The sequence below is a fragment of the Camelus bactrianus genome, chromosome 20, assembly GCF_048773025.1.
Source record: "Camelus bactrianus isolate YW-2024 breed Bactrian camel chromosome 20, ASM4877302v1, whole genome shotgun sequence".
Lineage (NCBI taxonomy): Eukaryota > Metazoa > Chordata > Mammalia > Artiodactyla > Camelidae > Camelus > Camelus bactrianus.
The window spans coordinates 11,723,567-11,748,482 of record NC_133558.1 but is presented as its reverse complement, the minus strand read 5'-3'; the positions used below and the strand labels follow the sequence as shown (position 1 = coordinate 11,748,482).

The following is a 24,916-nucleotide window of genomic DNA, read 5'->3' as shown; positions in this document are numbered from 1 at the left end:
GGGCTGTGGGTTTACACCGAGAGTCTTCTTGACTGGGCTGGCCTCCCCTGTGTTACCATCGGCCTGTTCCTTCTAGGAGAAACCTTGTTCTCTTATCTGTCTCAGAACCCAATGATTATGAAAGTAGGGCCTGATCTATTTACTCTGATTCGATTGTTTGAGGTGAAATGTATGTAACATAAAATTTACCATGTTAGCTATTTTCAGTGTGCAATTCAGTGGTGGTAAGTCCACTCACAGCGTTGTGCAGCCATCACCATTTTCAGAACTTCTTCATCGTCCCAAACAGAAACTTCGTACCCATTAAACAATAAATTCCCGTTACTCCCTCTCCCAGGCCCTAGGGACCGCTATTCTGCTTTCTGTCTGTATGAACTTGAGCACTCTTATGTCCCTCACGTAAGTGCAGTCTGTCAATATTTGTCTTTTTGGATTTTGGTTTATTTCTCTTAGCATGATGTCTTTAAGGTTCATCCATGGTCTAGCATGTCTCAGAATTTCCTCTTTAAGGCTCAGTAATACTCCATTGTGTGTATCCACCTCATTTTGTTTATGCATTCATCTGTTGATGGACTTTTGGGTTGCTTCTATGTTTGGCTATTGCCGATAATGCTGCTGTGCATATGGATATACAAAGATCTGTTGGGTCCTTGGTTCGGTTCTTTTAGGTGCGTACCCAGAAGTGGAATTGCTGGGTTCTGATTACATTTTAAGGTACCACTTTCAGCTCTCACTACAAGGTGTTCATCTGAATATAGCCTCGCTTACTTAAGCATCCTCCAGTTACTGCACACTTAAAAGTGATTTTTACATCCATGAATGTCTCCTTATTGGTCCTCTGCTTTCTCAGTGAGTGTGGCATAGGGAATGCCTTCTAGTCAAGAAGCAGCTAGCTAAACTTTGTTTTGAATACCAGAAAAACTATCTAAATGTGTTCTAAGAAATACACGAGGAAATACATAAATTTAGGAGCTTGTGGAACTTTATAAGAACTGAATTTCTTGGCAGCCTTATATTTTAACAGAAGGTAAACAGTGTCTTTCTTTTCAGAATTAATAGGAACTTGGGCACAATGACCACTTCCATTACATGTCTTATTCTGACATCTTCGTTATAAGGTGAGCTGTTTATACGAGGGTTCATAAATACAGCTGCCTCTTCCCATGCCAGAGGCGCAGCAGGTTCTCATAGTGATTGGGTGAGGGGCAGGGTGGAAATAACTGACATCTTTAGTAAATGTCACTGTGTGTACTGCCAAACAGATGTCCTTCTGATCTACTGGCCGCATCATCTTCTCTCTATATGTAGGTAATTTCCAGGGCAGACTGACATCTAAATGTCTCTTTATTAAGTGTCCCTTAGCCCTGCTAAGAGATAACACTGTTTGCCTTTGTCATTATTCTCATGGTCACCCTCCGAGAATGGCTGCAGTTAATCGAACCTGTTTCTTAATTAAGCGTCGAGATGATGAACTTTGCTTGAATGCAGTGGGAACAGATGCAGACACTGTCGATGACCCGCCCCTGCTCACAGGGATGTGTTTTTTATGTGCTCTCCTGAGTTCAGTGCATGCGGAATCTTTCGCTTTCTGTTGTGAAACACCCACTAGACTCTCGAAAGTGATGGAGAAGCCATCCACACAAGGTAGAATACCTCATCCAGCTACATAGCTTTACGCATCATCTTTACTCCAACCTCTTGTGTATCTACACCGCCTGCTTGCCTTCCCCACTTACTTGTCTAATTGGCATCTCGAAGTTATTGTGTTTAAAACTCCCGATTTCCCCACCAAACTCATTCCTCTCACAGTCTTCCCATTTTAGTGAAAGGTGGTTCCAGTCTTCCTCTTGTACAGGTGTAAAATGTTGGCTTTCTCACCGATCCTTCTCTTAGCCGCACACCCCACATCAGTCACAGCAAGTCCCTCTGCTCTGTCTTCAGAGCATGTCCTGAACAAGACGTTTGAACGTCTTCGTCCCCGAGCATGCACTTGCCCCTCAGTGTTGTTGCTCTTGTCAGTCCCTCCACCTTGACCGGTCTCCTCCCAGATGTCTGATGGATGGATTTGAAATATTTGTTGATTTTTTTTCCCTTTGGGAAAGCACGTTTAGAGGGAGGGGATGAATTTAATTTGATTTGAATATGAAGTTCATGTATAAATATAATACATTTTTAAAGAGCACATCCAAATATATTTCCTGTCTTCTTAGATATTGTACGTCATAGGGGTGGGGGAGATGAGTTAATCCAGGCTTTATAGGCATTTTTGCTGTCACGTCTGAGCCAGCTAAGTGTTCATTTCACACCCACCTACAACCAGAAGTACATGAAAAAAATTGTGGAGTATAATAATTATTATGCTGAGTATATTTCCATCTACATATGGGAGATTTCGCTGCCTAATAGTCTTCTTTTAAATTTCTTTTTTCTCTGTCTTGATCTTTCTGATCCACATCTTCTCGGCTCTTAGTGCTGTCCTTCCTATAAACCTTTGTCCTTGTTCTGTTGTGTTTAAGGGGGACAGAATTTTTTTTCCTTTGGGCAAAACCTAAATGCGAGCTTTATTTAAGAGAGGCTATCCTCAGTAGAAATGTGTTTATTGCTTATGGACTTTTCATTTTACCTGCCAAGTCCTATTACTCGAGTAACTCAAAAAAATCTGCAGCGTTCATTTATAAAAGTACTTTTATCAATTAATCCAAGGAGAAACTTAAACTTTTAAATCTGACAAAAGGAGAACGAGGCACACTAACACACTGAACTGGGCCCATAGCATTACCTATTTCAAGTCCAAGACTAGAAGTTGTGCAGAAAATCCCCAAAATGTCTCCTGTAAGCCCCGCTAATGAGTATTGTAATTAATGGCTAGAAAATATTCCGAATGAAATACGGGTCCTGCTGGAACCTACAGATGTGACTTTTCTAAGCATGTTAATAAATGGTATCTCAAACATTATGTAATTAGAAATGTAATTTCTGCTCATGATGGTTTCTTTCAGTTTTAACAGATGTTTATTCAGTCCTCCCGAGATTTTTAAAAAAGTTTTAAATGGAATTAATTTTAACATTCTAGAATCTTATTTTAAAGTAAAGGATTTTTGAGCACAGCCATCTATTAGACACTGAGGTCGGTGCAGAAGATACTACAGGATTGAGACATGGCTGACCTGAACGAGCTTGCTGTGTAAATACCGGTTATTACCCTCCTGAGGCTGCTAAGCTAGATGAATCTTAGGGGAAGGTTTCTGAGAGTGTTGCCCTCACTGCCATCTGAGATCAGACACGAAGACTGCTAGCACATTCCCAGCTGAGATGTTGGTGAAAGGTGACTGGAGAATTGGGGACGCTGGGAAGGGGTTAACGAGCTTTTAGGTGAACCTTCAGGTGCAGCTGGTGGAAGGTTTGGTCTGCTGCCTTCTTGCTGTCTCTTGTCGTTTGTCAGAGTGGTTCACTTGGAAATTTGTGTACATTAATGCAGTAATTATGTAAGGAGGATCACTCCTAATCACCACGTATTGTCTTTACACAAACATGAAAAAATCTAGACTGCCAACTACCAAAAAACCCCAGGGACTCATGCCTGGCAGCCTCCAAATCTCTGGAACAGGGAAGATGTCATGGAATTTCCTGTTTTAATTGCAAAGACTGATTGAATTCCAGGGGCATTCTTGACCTTGCCGTGGTTGATGAGCCCCCAGTAGAAGTCTCCTGATTCACCTACTCCATTTTTTTAAATTTGTTTTTTTTCCAGACTTAAGGAGAATCACTGGTTATTTTTCAAATTTTGAAATATACCACATATTTAAAGTGTATAAGATATACATAAACACTAATAATACAAATGAACACCCAATATTTTCCATTCAGCTGAAGAAACAGATTACCTGTGCTTAAGAAAAAAAGAGCGGACAGAAAGGAGTATTGCTTTCAAAATAACCTCACGTTCCTGATTTTTGTGTTCATTATTATTTAGCTTTTCTCTTTCTTCCTTCCTTTCTTTTTTCTGTCTTTTTCTTTCCTTCTTCCTTCTTTCCTTTCCTTTTTTCCTTTCTTTCTTCAGTTTTGCATTTAGCTATGTATCCCCAAACAATATTTTGTTTAGTTTTGCCCTTCTTATGGAACTTCATAGACGTGGAATCATACTGAATTTGTTATCTGGGGACTTCTTTCTTTCAGCATTTATGTTTTTGAGATTTATCCACATTGATGTGTGGTAATTGTGGTTCATGTTTGCTGTAAAGGATTGCGTTATATCGATTGCCACCATTTATTTGTTTATTTTCCATTCTCTAGGTTTGTTTCTTTGCTGTTTCTTTGGAAAACAGTCTGGAACCCACATTCAGCAAGTCAACTTGCCATTTAAAGCTTCAGGGATTGACCCCTTTTTGGCCAAATTCCTTGAGTCTGTGCTGGGAAATTCCAAGTGGCTTGCTTTCACTGGTGGGAGTACTGAATGTCCTTATTTCTGGGGACCTTCTAGAGAATGGACTTGCTGCCTTCTCTAGGAGTTGTTAGCTCTTGACCTGATTCTCCTAGATCGGGAATCATAGCCAAGTTTCTGCACAATCTTGTGGGTGAGCCCTTCCCTGTGAGCACCACACTCCTTTTAAGGGCTGATCTCTCTCTTTTATTTTATTTTATTTTTTAAAGCTCTAGATAGTTCGGGAGTCAGTTGGAAACCCAGATGTTTCAGGTAGGACCAGGCTAGTTTTCAGAGCACAGGAAGATACTGAGGCTTTTTCTTCTTCCTGCACTCGGCTTCCAAGGGCATTCTCCTCCCTTCCGCTCCCCTCCCCTCCCCACCTTGTTTCTCATCAGTAATTGGCAGATGTTCTGTTCCATTGTGCCTCTTACCCAGGGAGTCAATTAAGGGGCACTCCCATTGTTTAGTTTGAAATACCCCTGTGGAAATGACCAGAAGCTCTAACAAAAAAGCCCAGCTGGTTGCATTTATTTTCAAATTTAGAAAACTTTTCTGTAAAGATTGTTTAAGGGGTTACAGGTGTCATTGCAGGTCTCTGAGTGAGAGAGTAGGTTTTTCCTCTTTCATAAAGTGGAATGTATAAGTATGTTTTTCTATATTAGCTGGTTTTTGTTAGTTGAGATTTGTTCAGCTTTCCTTGAAATGTGTTCCCTTGAACTGATGTTAATGGCTGCCACACAGGGAAAAATAATTCTGCAGTAAAATAAATTTAAATCAGTTTCTTAGCTGCCAGACTTCTCAGAGGCTTTCATACTCTGTCGTGCTTTGTGAACATTTACGTGGGGGCTAGGAGAGACAGGAGTTCAAAAACACGTTGGATTATTTCTGCCTCCCCTGCCTTAGTGTGTCTCACAGTAAAAATTCTCCTCTGAATACTCTTGGGAAAGACATCATTCATATATTTTCTGTTGTTCACATTGGCTCCATTTACTAGATCTCAAGATTGCAGTGGAGAATCTTCTAGCACCTTAAGATATGTCCATTTATCTTGCGGGTGGATGTGACCTTTTAAAGGCAAACTTATTTTCAGTTCCCTTTATATTTAGAATATGTAGGCCAAATGTGTGTGTGTGTGTGTGTGTGTGTGTGTGTGTATGAAGGAGAGTAGGGCAAAGAATGAGTTTTGTTAAACTGATGAAAAGAATAAGGTCTCAGCTTTTAAAGGATATTACTGCCCTTGGAATTATATTCTGCGAAAGTTGGAGAGTAACAAAAAGGGCCCAAACCAAAATTTTTCGTAAATGTCTCCAGGCAGAAAAAGATTTCGTGCATAAAAACACTGAAGGAAATGATTGATCTTCCAAATGATTGTAAAACAAAGTTTTTCTACCTTCTTCTACCCCTTCCCTCCCCTCCTCTCTCCCTCCCTCCTTTCTTCCTTGGGAGTGAGGGGAAGTGAAGATGACGATGCCAAGGACACTGATTTATCCTTTTTTTTCTTAAAGACATGTTTTATGACAAGTACAAGGCCTGCTGATTTGGACACAGTAGATAGATTTTATCTGCGGCCTTGTCAGGATTATGTTTTCTTCTGTTGGTTGCTGTTCTATGTTCTCTTGGCCTGGAACATAGAAAAGACACGGAGACTGAAATGAAAACATCTAATTACATCTTTTCAAAATACTAGACAAACACCAGAGAAGCTCAATTCTGAATAACTGAAAATTAACTATAACCCTTATCTAAAACATCTCCTGTTCTGATAAAATTTTTTTCAGCTCTACCTGCTGCTCAGATTTTCCCACCCGTAAGTATTTTAATGTGAGTAAATTTCCCAGGTAACTGGCACCTATTCCTTCTAACACCAGACCATAACCACGTTGCCCTGTTTTCCCCTCTGTCTTAAGCAGAGGCCAGAGGTAACTGGACATGATTATGCGCATCTGTTATTTTCTGTGTGGTGAGAGGAGCTTGAGTCGCTCTCAGCTTCCATCTCTTGTCACGGAGACCCGTCCTGCTCTCACCTCCCTCCGTAGCCTCGCGTGTTGGCTGTCCTGTCTGCTGGCTGCAGGAAAACTGGATAATGGAGCAGGTCAGACAGGAGTGAGTGCAGCAGCCCCAGAATGAATGCCTTAGGAGTGGAGGCATGGCTGACGTCCTGGGGCTGTTGAACATCTGTTTCTGGTGCTCATGGGCTTTCTTCTGGTTACAAGAGGGTTGAGGTCCCTGGGGAAAGAGGCACCTGCTAGTTTCAGGACTGTGCAAAACCTAGGTGAGCCCTGTGGATGTGTATAACCTACTAGTTTGTCTCCCCAAATGGAATGTGAATCCACCTTGATTCGGACATTAATAGAACTCATGAAATCCTCTAGTAGCCTTATCTCAGGAGCATCGGGTTTTCCTCATCTGCACAAGACTGGCCATGTACTGATACTTGTGGAGGTTGGGTTTGTTGTGTTATGTTCTAAGACGGGAGGTGGTGTGATGTTATGTGATGCTCTGTTATGCTAGTCCTTTTCCATTTGCATGTTTTTGAAATTTTCCCTAATAAAGCATTTGTAAAAAGACAACGCTGCATATATATATTTGATTGGTCTTCAGACAAACCTCAAAGAGTAGAGTTTTCCAGGGGAACATCGTCATTGTCTCAAATGGTGCTAGTAACGTGGTGATGTGAGCCAAGTACTTCATATTTTCGTTCATTCACTTAACAGATGGTTATTAATTTGTTTTGTGCCTGACAGCGTTCTAGGCACTGGGACCATAACAGGGAACCAGATAGAAGAAAGCCCCTATTTCCGTGGGTCTTAAAAATGTTAGATCCAGGGGAGAAGGTGTGCAGATAAGTAAGCAAATAAATATACGAGATGGTTTAAAATGGTGAAAGGTGCCAGGAGGAAAGTGAGCAGAGTAGTGATGGGGCCGAGCGGATGAGGTGGTGCAGGAGGCAGCGGTGCTAATATGGAGAGTTGAAGGCTTCCCCTGAGGGGAGCCAGCCGTGTGGAGGGCAGCCCTGACAGAGGGAGCCCGTGCCCTGGGATGGAATGCCTTCGTCTCTGAGAGATGCCGCTCACCTTCAGGGAGGCAGCCCCCGGAAACCTGCCACCCAGCTGGTTCGTCTGACACACGTGCCCAGTGACACCCAGATTTGGAAGTTAGCCTCCCTCCTCAATACCTGCTTCTCTAAGAGCTGTCGAGTAATCCAGTAAATAAGCCTGTAAACACATCCTTATTAAGAGGACTTTCGAATTAGTGGTTAACCAAAATAAAACAGTCACTTTTCTGCAGTAGTAAAATAAATATTCGCAGTTATTTGTATAAAAATAGGCTGCCTTTCCAGGATGACTGTCATAAATGACCTTGTGGGACATCTGTGTTCTTTCAGTATGTAGTTCTGAGGTTGTTTCTTATGCATGTGTTTTTCCAGAATGTCATATAGTTGAAACGATACAATATGCAGCCTTTTCAGATTGGCTTCTTTCCCTTAGTAATATGCACTTAAAGTTCCTCCGTGTCTTTCTGTGGCTTGATAGTTCATTTCTTTTTAGTGCTGTGGTTGGATATAATTTAAAATCGATCCATGGATCCTGCCTTGAATGCTTTTAGATACATGTGGGTTTGGAATCAAACTGTTCCCAACAGTTTGCTGTCCACAATGAAGGTTAAATTGTAATTTGCCTGCCTTCGTGATTTGACTCTTGTGACTCTGAAACTTAACGGTTCTGCACAGATGTCTTACAGTGCATGTGGGTTGCTGAGTCAGGGATGCCTTGATCCCGCAGCCCTCAAGGTGGTGGGTCCTGCGGGCTCTCAAAGTCCACAAGCATCTGGCATCAGCAACAGCGGCTGTTTCTATGGCAGATGGAAAGAAAGAGATTATAGGTAACATAAATGGCTGAAAGGGGGAGAATTCCATCACTGAACGTGGCGGAGTCAAGAATGGAACCCCAGCCGTCTGGTTGCTGCATCTCTGCTCTTAGCCACCATGGGGGACCAGCTCTGATAAAAGACTGTTACCTGTCTCTGCTATGCAGCTAATACCCCTGCTTTTGTGAAGATGTTGCATATAGCATGATGTCTGCTTCTGACTCCCTAATGTAGAAAATGTAAATGTTGTTTATGCAGTGACAGGCATGCTGTCATACGTATATGCTATCCAGGTACGAACTGTCTCGTAAGTAGAAAATTAAGCTTGGAAATAGGAGTAAAACCAGATAGTTAAATGTATGTTCTTTCCAAACAACATATTAATTGGGGTCCAGTCTAGCAGTAGCAGATAGACTGAGAATTAGCCTGAGAATGGCCTCACAGAGGTGCTGAATTCTTGATTTTAAACCGAGAATTGGTGCTTAGTGCTGCATTTTTTTTTTTAAAGCTTCGCTGCATGATACTTTTGAAGATACAGCAAGAAAATTGCACAAGAGCCATGTTTTCTCTGCTCAGTTTTGTTTTGGTTAATCTAGTGTGAGTTCTTGCCAGGCTCGCCCGACTGGGAATTGCAGCCATAGCAATGAGGGGCTGGAGCTCCGTGAAGTGGCTGCGAGAACCCTCCATGGAGACAGCCCTGGGCTTCTCGGAGGCCTGCAGCCTACAGCTGTAGTTGGCTGTGTTTTCTTAGTTAGGAGGAACAGATCAGGTATTTTCCTTGACAATATGGGGGGGAAAAAAGGCAGGGAAGCTTTTATCAGTGGCTAGTAATTACATAAAATAATGCCGCATAACTTGTGAAACTTTCCATTTGCTTTGTGGACCCATTTTAATTCTGGAAGTGTATATAGACCGAAGGAACATGACTGCGTTGGATTAATAGTTACTGTGGATTATGTTCGTGTATTCACCTCAAGTTTTGCATTTTATTGTAGCAATCTTTTTAAATTAATAAGTTGATTACATAGAAATGAAAATTTCCTCCAAAACATCTACTTGGCTTCTGGGCAGCAGTGTTTTTAAAAAAAAAAAAATAACTTTCGGAAGGGTCATTTCTTTTTCCTTTTAAATTCCAGTCTATCAGGGATGGATAGTTTTATAAATATTGGAGAAGGGTGGCATTTTACGTCTAAAGGAAGACTAGACTGGCCAGTACCGTGGAGGAAGTCCTTATCTCCTCTAAAACCAGTAACAAACTGGCCTGCCACCATTTGTCATGTGGATTGCCAGCCACCAACCCTCAGACTGCACTGTGAGGAGCGAGGGGCTAGATATTTCCAGATTTCGTCCAGATAGTAACCGTTATAAAGGAAAAAAACCTGTTTCTCTGCTGTACTTTCAATACTTTTGGCCACCAAATGTGCAGGGGTTTTCCCACACCAACAACTTCTCCAATTCTCTGCGGGCACTAGCTGGGATTTAGTTCAATCCACACACTGTCTGCCTGCCTTCCCCTAGTCTGTCATCCTCTTTCTGACTTTACTTCCTTCTCAACCCAACCTGTGTCCTTTTGGGTCTTCCCCTTGAATCATAGCAGCCTCTGTCCGACCACAGGAATTTGAGTTCTTGGAAAGCACCACAGTTAGGAAAATTCATAGGTTGCAAGATCAAAGTCTTCTAGGAAATAGAGGGTTGGGCGAAAACAATTGAAAAATGACATTAAACATATCTTAAGTTAAACCCAGTAGATTCTAGAAGACATACTCTTCCAAGTAAACCAGATACATTGGTGTTAAACATCTGCTCTGATCGGTAAATTTCCTTTAAATGAATCCGCATCATCAGTGTTCAGAAGATTTTGCTGTAGCTTCCTATAAGCTCTGTAATCTGCTGATTCTAAAACTTTTTTTAAGGTTTTCAAACCAGCCTTTGTCATGGAATTTAATGTTTTTGGCATTTACATTCTTGTGGTTGATTTCAAAGGCTCTTCAAAATGTGTATGTAACCCCATCTGCTTTTTATAACTCATAGAAGTGCTTGTTGTATGTTTTAAATATATGAATATGTTACTTTGTCAGTACACAAGTGTATAAACTTACCTTCAAACTATGGTTAATAAATCATGGTTGAAGATGGACCTTTTTACCCATCTATCCAACAAAATCCTAAACCCTGTGTCATCCTATGTCCCGCTGTCTCTTTCTGTGGACAGACTACTGAGCTCGGGTGGCAGAACAGTCCCTTGATTCTCTGGTCATCAAGTGGATCTGACTTGACTTCAAGACGTGGCCTGATATAGGTCCAATGTATCTTTAAGTCCCATTCCCGCGTTGTGTGGTGTCTCCTCTCATCTCATCAAACTGAAACTGCGTTGTCGAACTTAGTTGACCTCTGAAGCTTTTGAGAGCTTGACCTTGTTAACATCCCATTGAACTTCTCTGTATGAGATGCTGATCTAGAGAAGCCGTTATTTTTAACTAAGACATTGGAAATAGTCTACATTTTCTGACAGTTGTTGAAGTCTTCACTGCTATTAAATGCAGTCTTTTCCCCCGGTGTTGGGATTATGGGATTGTGGTGGTGATGGAAGAAAATCCTCACATCTATGTTTAGATTATATTTAACTCATGATTTCTTAGCATGACTTCAGTTCTGTATAAATATGTGGGACCGGGATCATGAAAGTAGTATGTGGCATGGCCCCTGTTTTCCAGGTTTAAGGGTACGTGAGATTAAAATACAGAGTTACCAAAAGCTGCAGGTCTGTGTGTGGGGCCAGTGAGCGTTAAGCTGTTTTGTTGACCATAGGAGTCCTGGGGTACAGAGGAGGTGAAGGCCAAGTTGGTCTCAGACAATTGGTGAGGAACTGAGAGTGGAGCCTTGAGCTGGGTGTTGGGTAGTGGGAAAATTTGACTGGGCAGCGGCGGGAGGCAGAGCCAGGAGAAAGGTGTGGAAATCACACAAGTTGTGTGGGGAATGCACACCATGTGGGTGGCCTTGAAGAGATCCATCGACTTGCTTGTCCTGGGACAGGAAGGAACCTTTGATGTTTTGCAAAGTAGAGCTACCGTCAGTATAGAACTGCCCGTCCTTATTTCTCCCCAAGCCTGTGCCTGTGGGGTCAGTTAGATGTGAAGGAATATCTTCGTAGTTCATTAGGTGTTTGCTTAGCCAGGAATATTGCCTCTGTGTCAGTGAGCTGCACGGGTATCAGCAGTAGGCTGGATGGACCTGAGAGTTTAGACGGAACTCTTTGTTGACAGACTTCGTTGATATAATCAACAAAGGCTGTAATTTAAATATATATATATTTAACATTATGTTTCTGATAGATTTTTATATTATTCATTCTTTTTCATAGATACGTGTATGGAAACTTTTATCTGTACCTTGCATTAGTTTTTTTTTTTTTTTATCACATTAAAAAACGTGATATCATATTATCACATTAGATCCCACCCCACCCCCACCCCCCCGCCAAAGGATAACATGCTGTATTTGGTTATAGTATCAGTATTACTCAGATTGGAAAATTTTCTCCTCACAGCTACCAAATAATGATAAATAATCTCTGGGGAATCGGGGCGGTAAACTGTGGTTCTGAAACAGGAGGAGTTAGTTGCTTATCACCTAATTCAAACCTCAAGAAAAAAATTACCAGTTAATGAAGTACAGTAGTGATATACGAAATGGCTTACTTTTCCTTCTGTCATCAGGATCCTTGTTCTAAACTCAATGATGAGGAAATTTTGGGGAGCGTCAGCTTCACTTAGTGGTTTGCCTTTTTACCATGCATCCCGGTCTCTTATTTATTCTTAAACCATCCTCAGAAACACAGAAGAAGGTAGCAGAATTACACTGGCATTCCCATAGTATGTACTATCTTTCTAAGTGAAAGGGGGGTACACCTGTAAAGTACTTAAAATGCTGAAATAGGTTTGGTTTCCTGATAAGAATAAAGAAAACAGTATTGAAATGTCAAGAAGGAAAGGATAGCTCTATTAGGAAAGGACAGCTAAAGAGGTCAGTATCCTACTGGCTACAAATCAGCACTTGTTCTTTGCTGCTGGGGGTGATGATTGTACAGTTGTGAAGCACAGGAGAGCCCTGGAGAGACCCCTGGGATTCCTGTTCGCACGTTCCACCCCCATTCCATTAGCTTACTCGGTTCATTGTAGCCTAAATGTGAAACATATATTTTATTAATTTGGCCCATGCTGTTTCACATGGTTGTCTAATTATAAGCCAAGTCAAGTGGCTTTTCTTTACCCTGCTATGTAGAGCAGTGATTAAATGGCTTTTAAAAAATAAAGCAAGCAAATAAGAGAAGGCTTTGTCAGAGCGCTGTTCATTATTGTTCTGCCTGCTCAGAACAGACGCCTTCTAGAGCAGTTTGTCCCAGTGCAGGAAATTTCCTTGGTAGAAACCTCAAGCTTAATGAGCAGAGCAAAGATCCAAGGTTTTCTTAGAATTAAAAACACTCATGCATTTTTATGATGACATCTATAAATGTTTCTCTTGTTTTAAAGGATAGACACACACAATGTTGAGGACTTGCTTAATAGCAGCCAGAGATACTAGTTTTCAAGGTAGAGTTTCCCTCTAAACCTGAAGGCAAAAATCAGATTCCTGTTGTGCCTGTCTGGAGTCATGACATAAGGACTCATTTGCTTTTTAGATAATTCATGGAATTTCAAGAAGATAATTTTTTAATCTTCATCATTGTAAGAAATGTCATGATTTTCTTTCCTTAGATTTGGAAGTTAGAGTTGACTCTGCCCAGTTGTGGAATCCATGGAGTTTCTTTCCTTTCTACTGAGCACTGGGTTTTTATTTGGGGCCCTCAGAGTTCTGTGAGGCATGTTGGACGCAGCGGTGGAGAAAGGGCAGGAGGCTGTTTTTGCCTGTGCCTCTTGATTTCCGTGCATTCTGCCCTGGAAAATCCATTTTTCTTATTCTCATGATTCTGTTCCCATGAAGAAGGAGTAAAGCCACGGGAAAAAATTACCCCATTTCTATTTAACAGTCATTTTATGGTTTCTGAATTGATGATCTGGAGGGTGATTAAGAATAAACACATCAAGAAGGCCAAGGTCCCATGATAAGATCACATACCATAAAAATCAGAGTTCAGCCCCTTAATTTTGTGCACAACGAAAACATTTACAAAGAAAGATAGCCTAATGGTTTGTTACTTTTGAAAGCTATTTTCTTTTCAGGGTTTTTTTTTGGGGGGGGTGCAATTTCAGTCATTTTGAATGCAAAAATGAATGGGGAAAAAATGCAGTGTGATTGGTGATGAAGAAGGATATGACTTGCTTTTAAATTTCTACTCAAGGTTGAAATATGTGAAAATTATCATCTGAACCATGGTTTTTTAAATGGGAAAAAAAAATCTGTATAAAATTAAGAGTATTAATTGAAGGAAAATACATGTATGTTAATACTAATTTAAGAAAAATTTAATTATGAAAATTGATTTTAGAGAATTTGATCACATACAGTCTGATTGCAGCATCTCTCTTTATTCTTATACTCTTTTGTTGACATTTTTTAGAATCATTAAAAATACCTCTGAGTGGCTGGATACATTCTCTTAAACAGGAAAGAAACTCATGCCTTTACTATATTTTTGAGCAAATGAAAGAGTTTATCACTTCAGGCAGTGAAGTGAATTTGGCTTCTGATCTTTGGGAAGTGGAATATCTTTCAGATCACGTTATCAAGATGCTGAGTAACCCTTGTTTTTTCTCTTTCGTTGCTTCCTTCCGATGTGTGGCTGCTGTGTTGACAACGCTCTCTACTTCTGCTGCTGAAAATTATTGTTTCCGTCATTAAGAAAACCTCCCAAGGTAAGCACTGATATGGAATTTGGCATGCATGCTGGCCAAGTGTGACACAAAATCCAGAATTTTATCCATCATAATAACCCATGTGAAACACCTGTGCTTTTAAGAAGAAAAATTAGCATTCCAATGTAAAACTTAAACCATGAGCAAGCAGTTAATGTTGGTGATGATATAAAAGTCGAATGCTCCTCTGCATTTACAAAGCACTTTCATGCATTATTTGATTGTTGAAATTAATGCTTGGGTCCTCAGAACAAATCTGTCTAGTTACTGTTTCTATTTTATTGATGACAAAATGAGTCTCAGAGAGGAAGTAACGTGTCCCAATTCACTGATTGGGTAAGTGGAGGACTATATGATATCACCACCTGAAAAACAGAAAAAACAAAAATGGTAGTCAGGTGGTAACTATGGTTTTTGACTGGACCAACCATCTTTTCCTGGGTCCCATGAAGAATGCTTGATATCACCAGAAGAATTCTCCAGACTTTTAGAGTTCCAGACATCTAGCAGCTTTATGTGTTATTGGAGTTTCTAGCCAATCACAAAGTCCACTAATTAGAGCTATGCCCCTTGCTCTGGCCAGCTTTCGATGGCCTGTGTGCCAGTGAGAAGCCCAAAAGTTAGAGGGTAGATAGGAAAAAAAAAAAAAAAAAAAAGAAAGAGAAGCAGGAGATCTGAATGACCAACTCCTGAATAACTGAAGGCTGGTTTTTATTACCAGTGAGTATGTTACTGGGTATAAGGGACACTTAGTGCCAAAAGGCAGGAGAAATACCACTAGCGCCTGACCAGTGGTGCTGGTTATGGCTTTGGGTTTTGAGATGGGATCAAGGCAGACTACACCTACACGCATTATGTGGTCAGAATATAAGATGTGGGGTAAGGGGAGGGAATCCAGAATAGATTAGGCTTACTTACCTCTGGGGTTATGATGGAGAATCTACGTAAGCTTTTGGAATATTGAAACCGCTAAAATTTGCATGTTATCCTTTATGTTTACTGAAGGCAGTATAGGAATTGTCCGTGGCACCGAGAGTTGCAACTCCAGTAAGGAGGGCATACACTGAACAAATAACATGAACTCTTTTTTAAAAAGAGGAAATACATGATGCTGAGAAGTAAAAGTGCTGGCCTCCTGGCCACATCTGGGGGACTAGAAGGTTCTCCTCGAGCAGTTATCGATGGGGATATATCCCACAAATTTGCAAACAGAACTGTCTTTGCTACCCAGAAAGATGTGAGCTCCCCTTAAGTAGCTCTTCCTTCCCTTGCTGTTGGTCCCTAGAGGTTTCTAAACAGTCTTGTGATGTATTTAATTCTTCCCTACAGAAAAAAGGCAGTGAAGTCCTGAGCTATTCACGTATGGTTACTTAGTGAAGGAAAAGTACTGGAATGAAAAAGAGGCACAAAAATGCATTTTAAAAAGTTATTAATTGCTTTGTACACAGAAAATGTTCTGGTTTCTTTCTATCAGTATATACATTAGTGGGTTTTACTAGGTGTCCTCTTGATAGTTCCTAAGAAGTGTCAAAAATTTTCAAAATAAAGTAAATGTGCCATAAGGCACATCTGGAAGGTGTAAAGATCATCTTGAAATTAAATAAATGACATAGTAGAGTCAAATTTTAAGAAACACTAAGAAGATAAGGTCTTTTCTTGCAGATATGGTAAATATTGAAAGCAAATGGGAAAGGAAAAGATATTTTTAATGATGATTATATAAGCATGAAATTTTATTGATTTAAAAGGATGAGATTTTGACATGAATAATTAGCAAAAGCATCAGAGAAGACAGGTTGGTTCAATTTAACAAACATTCTGGGAGGGGGATAAGTGTTGCATGAATCAGACCCGATCCTAGCATTCTAATGGGTGGGCGTAGGAACATATGCACAGTGTAATATAAAATCAGTTGTGTTAAAGGCCACAAGAGGAAAATATTTGTGGAAATCATAGGATGAAGAGTCCTATTCTGACTTCTGCAGAATGAAGGACAGCTAGGATTGGACAAAATATTAAAAACCTGTGCTCAAAGACACTGGAGAAATACCAACTTAGTCAGGAATTACTAGACCAAAAGCTAAGAGGAGGTGAAAATGTAGAGAGGCGAGGTGTCTGGGTGTTTGCCATTCAGACAAAAACCAGCTTAATGGCAGAGCAGTGTTTCTGGCAGCCTTGTCGGGTCTGGGGACCCTAGGGGGACAAAAGTGTTGGAATTCAGGGTCTTTCAGAGGTAGAGTCCTTGGTAAACTTCTTATACTTTGGGTAGGCAAAGAGGATTGCGACCTAGCCTTGGGTCGGGTATAAGGGTGAAACAGAAAGAAACCAGTCCTCACGTGGATTGCTGTGTGATTGCAAGTTCTTTGTGTGGTCCAGGAGGTCTCAGTTATTAAAATTAGATCAAAGTGATGCTAGAATGCAGGTCCCCAGAAGGACCCTCCTGAAGTTTAGCAGAAAGAAGTTTCAAGTCTAGCTAAATTATGTGTGTTCCCTCTACTGACGGACAGAGCCACTTTGCTAGAGTCTGAGCCAGGGACCACTCTGCTGTGAGAGTGGCACTCTTCTTCCATTTTCAAGAAGACCCAAGTTCTTGGCTGGATTGTGATCTTGGTGCTCCTCTCTGGCCTGACCCCAAAGAGGAAATGCCCACTGGACCATACAGATCTCACCACCAACTTGGTTCTCTTGTCAGTAATTTGTGTTTTCCTAAGGAATATTTTTTCATGTAGTCTGTGTTTGGGCAGTTACTGAAATTACATCTAATTTCATGACAATGGTAAATAATAATCACCTACCTGCAATATTTACTGTTTCTGTGATGTGTAAGGATTTTGTGCATTTCACTAACAGATATTCTAAAGTAGGAGTGCTGATTAGGAGATGGGAGGGGCTGTCATTTTGAATATTTGGTTGAGTTATCACTATTCCAACCGTTATGCAGGAAAAAGTCTCACATTCTTTATATCTATCCTTGGAACCATACACTTAGAATGCTGCTTTCATTGCTACTATTAATAATAGCTATCTTTATTTTAGCACTTACAGTATGCCAGATCTACTTTAAATCCTAATTGAGATTCAGTGCAAACTTGGGTCCCTTCTGCTAGATGAGGGGTAGGGGGAGCCAGTAGTTGCCAGGAGGAGTGGGAGAAGAGGAGAGATGAATAAATGGGTGAAGCACAGGATTTTTAGGACAGTGAAACTATTCTGTATAATACTGTAAGGGAGAATATATGACATTATGCATTTATCAAAACTCATAGGACTGTAGGGGGAGAGTATAGCTCAAGTGGTAGGGCACATGCTTCGTGTGCATGAGGTTCAGGGTTCAGTCCTCAGTACCTTCCCTAAGAATAAATAAACCTAATTACCAACCCCCACCAAAAAAAAAAGAAAAAGGAAAAAAACACATAGGACTGTACAACTCAGAAAAGTGATCCTTAATGTATGGAGTTTAGTTATTAATAGTGTTTCAATATAGGTTTATCAGTCATAACCAATATAACACACTAATGGAAGTTATTAATAACAACAGAAACTGTGGGGAGTGGTGTTTGGGAAGATGGGAACTCTCTGTACTAGCTGCTCAATTTTTCTGTAAACCTAAAACTGCTTTAAAAAATAATATCAGTTATGAAAAATAAATATGGTTCATATTAACAGAGAATAAAAAAGAAAAAAACATGTGATTATCTCAGTAGATGCAGAAAAAAAGCATTTGACATAGTTCCGCACTTATTTATGATATAAACTTGCAGGAGGCTAGTAGTAGACAGAAACCTCCTCAGAATGGTGAAGGGCATCTGTTAAACATCTACAGCTGTCATCATATTTAATAGGAAAAGACTGAGCACTTTCTACCCAAGATGGGGAATAAGGTGAGGATGTTGCTCTAGCCACTTCTGTTCAGCATTGACTGGAGTTCTTAACCAGTGCAATTAGGCAAGAAAAAGAAACAGAAGAAGTTCATATTGGAAGGGAGGAAGCAAAAGCATCTTTATTTGTAGATAATAAACTCATGTATTTGAAAAACATTAAGAAATCTCCAAACAAGCTTCTAAAACTTACAAGTGGCAAGGTGGCAAGAAAAGGTCAAAATACAAATTGTACTTCTCTATACTAGGGTGAACAGTTAGAAAATTAAAATTAACAACAGCCTAATAACGTACAGTACCTTCAGAAAGGTTAAATATTTAGGGATATACTTAGTGAAAAATGCACAAGGCCTTTTTATTAACATCCCACATAGATTTGGTCTTTGGGTTGTAGACATTCTAAGAGGTGGAGAAATGAGTGTCAGCTGTATTCAGAGAATGACAAAGCACAGAGTTGGACTACTCAGTCATGAAGGGGGTTCCTGGGTGGCATGTCTAGAAAGAGGTTGAAACCAAGTCTGGCTGTAGAAGGCTTTGATGCCAGGGTTGGACCTTGATACATTCAGTGCCTATTGCCTGTTAAACAGTGGCCTTAGGCTCTGCTCCCTTTTGGAAGGTTAATCTGAAAACAGCATAAAACGAGTTGGGTTTGGTCAGTAGGTGGCCTGGAGATGGTATTCAATAAAATGTGCCAGAAAACGGGTAATGAGGGTCTGCATTGGAGCGGTGCCATGAGGCTGGAGAAGAGGAAAGGAAGAATTATCAAAACATTGCCGAAATAAAGTATCCAGGACTCGGATGCTGATAGCATGTGGGAGAAGACAGTACAGCAAGAAGAGTGAGAGATGAACCTGGACTTTGCGACTGAGTGGCTGAAAATTCAGCAGGAACAAAAGAAGAAAGAACTGGTTTGGTATAGGGAGCAGTTAATGGGTTCAGCTTTAGAGTGGGTAGCATTGGAGACGGTGGCAAATCACCTGACATAGATGCCGAGCAGGTCGTATGAGGTTTGCAGTCGGCCTTGGAAAGGTCAGGCAAATTCTTGTGGAAAGGAGATAGGAGATAAAGAAAGAAGGATCTGTTATGTTGTCAAGGAAGAAGGAATGAAGTGGGAAAGAAATCATGAGAGAATAGAGGCCAGCGCCTTGGGACCCAGCCTGCTCTGGGAAATGGAAAGAGGGGGGAAGAGTCAGTGGAAACTCAGAAGAGAAACCAGGCACTCGTGTGATGCTGCTGCTGGTGGTGGCATGGAGGACACATGCACTTGTTCTGACTGAACTGAGTTTCCTTTGTTTTTAAATGTTATTTTTTCTAGCGTTGTATTAGGGCAAGGAAATGATATTCTTCTGGTTGACATTTAAAAGTGAGACTGAATATTTTTTGTATTGCATGTGTATGTAGCATGTGAAGATGGAAAGGGAAATTTACACAAATGTATGCTTGTATAAATTGTTTCATACTATGTATTTGGACTTTTTCTCTTTGGTGTTACATTTTATAAACTTGGACTCCAGAGCAGAGAAGCATTTATATCAGTATGGGCCAAGTGCATACCTTTTAATACTTTCATCAGTAGCGTATTATGCAATGTTTATTGAAGTGTTTTCGATTTTCCTTAAAAAGAAAAGTAAACTTTTTGACGAACATGGAGACACCTACTTTATGCCTCCTCATTAGTTTAAAACAAAGAGCCTTTGTCTCCTAATTTTCAGAGTTGACGTGAGTGTGTTTTTCCTTATCAGTGTGACTATGGTTTTGAGCCCAAGGTTTTGTCTTAGAGGTACTGCAGATAGAAGCAGAGGGGAGAATTGTTTAGCCACCTTCTCATGAACGCTGGAGTTTGGCAGAGGTGGTACAGAGGCAGAAGACACGTGTGTGTGAAGGTCTCTAATTATGCACTATGCACGCCCTGTTGATGGAAAATAGGAAAATGTTCCAGTAGCTTTGGCTTCAGAAGCCCAGTTCTGGGTTTCCCTGTTGACCCTCCGAATGTCGGGCACGTTCTTGGACCCTTCACTTTTCATACTTTTGTCATATTGGGCACAAATATCTTACTTTCCTAGGGAGCCGCCATGAAACATGCAGAGAAAAACACATGACTTCTTACTCCTTTTTCTGTTTTCTTTTTCATCCCTCAGTATTTACTTGAGCACCTTCCGTGTGTCAAGTGAGCACTTTGAAGCTGCAAGAAATTTCTGAACTCAGACCATTCAGATCCTCTTATTTAAGACCAAGGAGACTGAGGCTTGAGGAATGAATTGGTGGAGAGACCACCCACTGGCTCCAGTTCCAGGCCTTCTGGGCGCCTCTATTCTCTGTTACCCCACATGTTTGTAAAGTGGTTTTTCTATTTGTTGGTTTCATGGAGTAGAGAAAGCAGGAAAGAGTAAAAAGGAAGAGTTGGGGGAAATTTTTAATATCTGCAAGATGACTTTGTTTAGGATCATATTCTTTTCTTTCTCAATTTGCTCATTTTTAAAGCCATGATCATCATTTTAATACCTCCACGAGTTAGCGTAAGATTCATGTGAACAATTTGATCTTGTTAACTAAACTCACTTTAAATGTTATTTTATTTGCAAGCATTGTTAGAAACTATTTAACTTCAAGGTGTTTAATCCTTCTTGTAGTGACATAAATTTGCTGGCAAAATCATGAGCAGTAGAAGCTGACATGGTAACAAAATAAAATGGTTACTTTTTGAAAGCAGTATCCTTTAAAGGGTCCTACTACTGTACCGAAAACCTGACTTTACAAAAATTGCTCAGAAGAAAGGAGGCGGGAATCTTACTATGAACAGCTTAAGCCATCAGGAGTGCAGTTTCATTCAGACTTGTTTTACAACCTGGACCACCATCATTTTAATCGTTCCCTTTGTGGATTTCTGAAAACTAAGTGTGGGCCCCAAATGAGATGAGTTCTAGACCTGTGCCGTCCAGTACAGTAGACCCATGGCCACATGTGGCTTTTGAGCATGTGACATGAGGCTGCTCAGAACTGAGATGTTTTGTCAGTGTAAAATACACACCAGACATCGAAGACTTAGGGCGAAGAAAAAAATAAGATAAATATTTTGGATATATTAGATTAGATGAAAATATTATTAAAATTTTTTTAATCTCTTTTTAATGTGTCCACAGGGACAATTTCAATTACATAGGTAGCTTGGGTCATAGTTCTCTTGGACAGCGCTGTCTGAGGCCAGACATATGGCTGAGGACGGAACATCTTTTCAGCATCCATCCTGAGGCTTTTGCTTGTTTCTGTCCCCTGGTCAGTGCAGGTGCTCTCCTGTCCCCCTCACACTTCTGCCCTTAGAGCTGGGTCCCTGCGTGCTGTGGCTGCACGACCTAAACGACAGCACGGCCTTCCTGCTGTGCATTCTTCCTCAGAAACATCTTTACCGTATTCATTCAAAAGTCATTTATCAGACAATTACTAATTGAGAACGCTTGTGGAAAGGATCGTCTGAGGAGTCGGTGGGGCTCAAGAGGTGATTAAACTGGTGGTTCCTGCTCTCTGGCAGTCACAGTGTGGTGAGGAGACTGAGCCTTGACAGCACTGTAGGTAGTGGAGAATGGATTTGGTAAACACCATCATTCATTGTTCCAATATTTTGTGACTTCGGAGGAAGGACAGCTTCCTAGCTAAAAGTGCACCTTGAGGAGGGCCTTCACGTATGGGGTAGGTTTCACAAGGCAGAAGATGGTACAGGAGTGGAGATGGTTGTGAGGAACAAAAACAAAGTGACTGATGTTGAAGGAACACTGGTCCTCTATTCAAAACGTGCCTGACGCCAGATGTGTGGGTTTTTCCACACCAAGTAATTCTCTTTGTACACCAGCTGAGTATCCTACAAGTCACTTCAGTTCTGAAAGTAACTCCCAGAGTTAGCACAGAGCCCGCAGGTGCAGGGCTCAGCCCCTTCAGACACTGCTAGTGGGTCCCCAGGTCACCTACCCTTCCATCTGACTTTGCTACAAACCAAGGCTTCCCAAGACCCCGTCCTCAGGTTTGATAATTTGCTAGAATAACTTACAAATCTCAGGGAAACATTTACTAGGGTTTCCTGGTTTATGACTAAGGATACAGATGAACAGCCAGCTGAAGAGGTATGTAGAGTGAAGTCTGGAAGTGTCCTAAGCACAGGAGCTTCTGTCCCCATAGAGTTGGACCCCCTTCCTGGCACATGAATGTATTCACCAACCCGGGAGCTCTTGGAACCTTGTCATTTAGGGGATTTTTATGGAGGTTTTGTCACATAGACATAATCGATTATTACCTCAGTCTCTAAGCCCTCTCCCTTTCCTGGAGGTTGTGGGGAGTGGGGCTGAAAGTTGTAGGCATCTAACCAAGGCTTGGTCTTTCTGGCAGCCAGCCCCCATCCGGAAGTTATCTGGAGTTCCACCGGCTCCACCACCTGGGAAACTGCAAGGGAGTTAGGGACCCAGTGCCAGGGACAAAAGACCTCCTGTAACTCACAAAACTCCAAGAGATTTAGGAACTCTGTGTCGGGAGCCAAAGACATGTGTTCTCACAATATCACAGATGTCTTGGGAAGTACAACTTCTGGTTAGGGTGTAGAGTACATGAAAGGAAGTTGCATATTAAAAAGACAGGAAAGCAGACAGCTCATAGACAGTTTGGGACCCTGATGTTACCCTAGTAGGCTATGAAGAAATCATTTAGGATCTCTATATAGAAAAGCTGCATATTCAGAACTGTACATGCAAGAAGTTAATCTGGCTGCAGGACGTAGGGGACGTTGTGAGTGGAGAATGCTGGGTAGTTAGCCATCGAGGGTCACTTTATGATAACCGCTTTGTGTGACAGTCCGTTCATGCTAGGTGATGCATGATAACAACCTTAAAAAGCTCAGTGGCTTGAGACAACCAAAGTTTATTTCCCTGCATGCCAGCTGAGGTCAGCTGTGGCTCTGCACCACGTAACTGTAACCTGGGGCTTGCTCCTACTGTGGCGGAGGGGAGAAGAAGGAGAACAGGCACGGCCCCCGAAAGCCGTTGCTCTGAACTGGCAGCTCTCTGTCCACGTGTAATTGGCTGAAGCAAGTCACACGGCCAAGCCTGATGTCTGCAGGGTCAGGAATTCTATTCCTCCTCCTAGAGGCACTGCAGTCACATGGCAATGGCCATGGATGTGTAATCTGCTTACAGGGAGAGTGGGGACCAATTTGGAACAGTAACAGAACCCGCTACACTTAGTCATTCTAAGTCACATTTAACACAAAAACAAAAACAAAAACAAACCTCCCAAGAAACAAAAATTCCTCAGAAATACAGTGCTGTGCATTTCATCTTGCAGTGTCTGCGGGCCCTACCCCTCTCCCCTTTCCTTTTCCCTGGCTTTGTTCGGAGCCAGATTTGTTCCCACTGTGACTGTATGCCTCTGGATGCATAAAGGTGCAGCTGACGGCTGAGGTTCCGTGGATTATAGGCCCCAGGAAAAAAGAAATCCATCTCCCTTGCCTCTTGGCATTGACCGATCTCCGAATCCAGAACAGTGAAAGCCTGTTGGGCTAGGCAGAGTGTCATGAGTCCCCCTTGGGCTGGGTCATCCCCAGCAGAGTGAACTCTGTCAGTCTTTCCAGTTTGATCTGACTGCACAATAAATGTCTGCAAGCCCTGGACCATCTTAGGTGCTTCTGTCCCTGGTGACCTGGGGCCTTAGAGTCAGCCCAGCCTCTTTGATGTGCTGGACCACCAGGCCTGGTCCAGCAAGGGGGTGGTAGGCAGATGAGGTGAGGTCTTGGTCTGGCAGTTCTGAGATTCCCCATGGTAGTCTGGTACTAGGATGACTCAGATTCAATCTGGGTTTAATTTTTTGTCTTTTTAATGAGCAACAGTAATCATTTATTGGAGACAACAGATGGGAACATGTGGTACATACTTAGACATTTGCATCTTATTGTTTGGTCTTTTTTTGTTGAAGAAGAAATAGTCTGTGTCTGCAGACACATTACCTTTTGAATGTGCTGTTAGATCTTACTTGGGTGACTAGTTTTTTGGGGGAGGAGTAATCACGGTATGAAAGAACCATGAAAGTAAGGCCACCGATTGTGCATTTGTGTCACACCCCCCCCCATTGTCCCTCAGCAACTAGTGAGGCAGGTTTTAAAACTGAATTATTAAAGATTAAACATGAAAGGAATGGAGTGTTTGAAAGAGTTGGAAATGAGTTAGTAATAAATGGAAGCTCTGTGCTCTGTCCAAATATTGGTCTGGGATTTGGGAGAACTAGTTCCTATTTTCACATTTTTGAAACTCTCTGGATGATTTTCAGAGCCCTCTTTTGGGGGGTGCTTTTTCCATGGGACTGTTCATATTCGTAGCTTTCAGTATGTTCAGTGGATGATCAAGCCTAGTTATTTCTTCTGACGTGTCCCATGTGTATTTCTTGCTGCAGTAGTTGGGGTCTTTCAGCTGAAAGTGCCAGGAACGCAAACTAAATGAACCAGGAGATAAATGTATTAGAAAGACTCTGGGGTGTCTTGAAGAACTCAGGGACAGGAAGCTGCGGGGGTTCAAATATTAGTACTCTTCCCGTCGCCGCATCTCCTGTTGCTGTCCCTGTGTGTGTCCCCTTCAGGTTCTCGCTCTCTCACTGCAGACCAGCTGTGTCTGCTTCTCTGGTCTGCATGGTTAGAAACGTGGCCTCAACACGTCCCTGAATTTACAGCATCAGTCATTAGAGAAAGACTGGTGTGACATTCTTAGTCCCGAATCCAAAATATCCCATCAGGCACCCACTTGAGACCAGTTAACTGTGGTCAGGGGATCAGGAGACGGTGATTGGCCCAGCTCGAGCCCCTGTATGTATCTTCCCTGCCTCCCCCGCCCCCCAAAACAATCATATATATATAATTTGTGATGTTATATGCC

The 24,916-nt window shown here is 41.5% G+C and overlaps 1 protein-coding gene across 1 annotated transcript in view; it reads left to right on the top strand.

The window, feature by feature from the left end:
• The window catches only part of KIF13A (kinesin family member 13A), a 174,076-nt gene that overhangs the window by 51,465 nt on the left and 97,695 nt on the right, over positions 1-24,916 (top strand). The window contains 1 exon segment of the mRNA XM_074348138.1: positions 14,130-14,142. Within this exon segment, the coding sequence (XP_074204239.1) occupies positions 14,130-14,142 (13 nt within the window).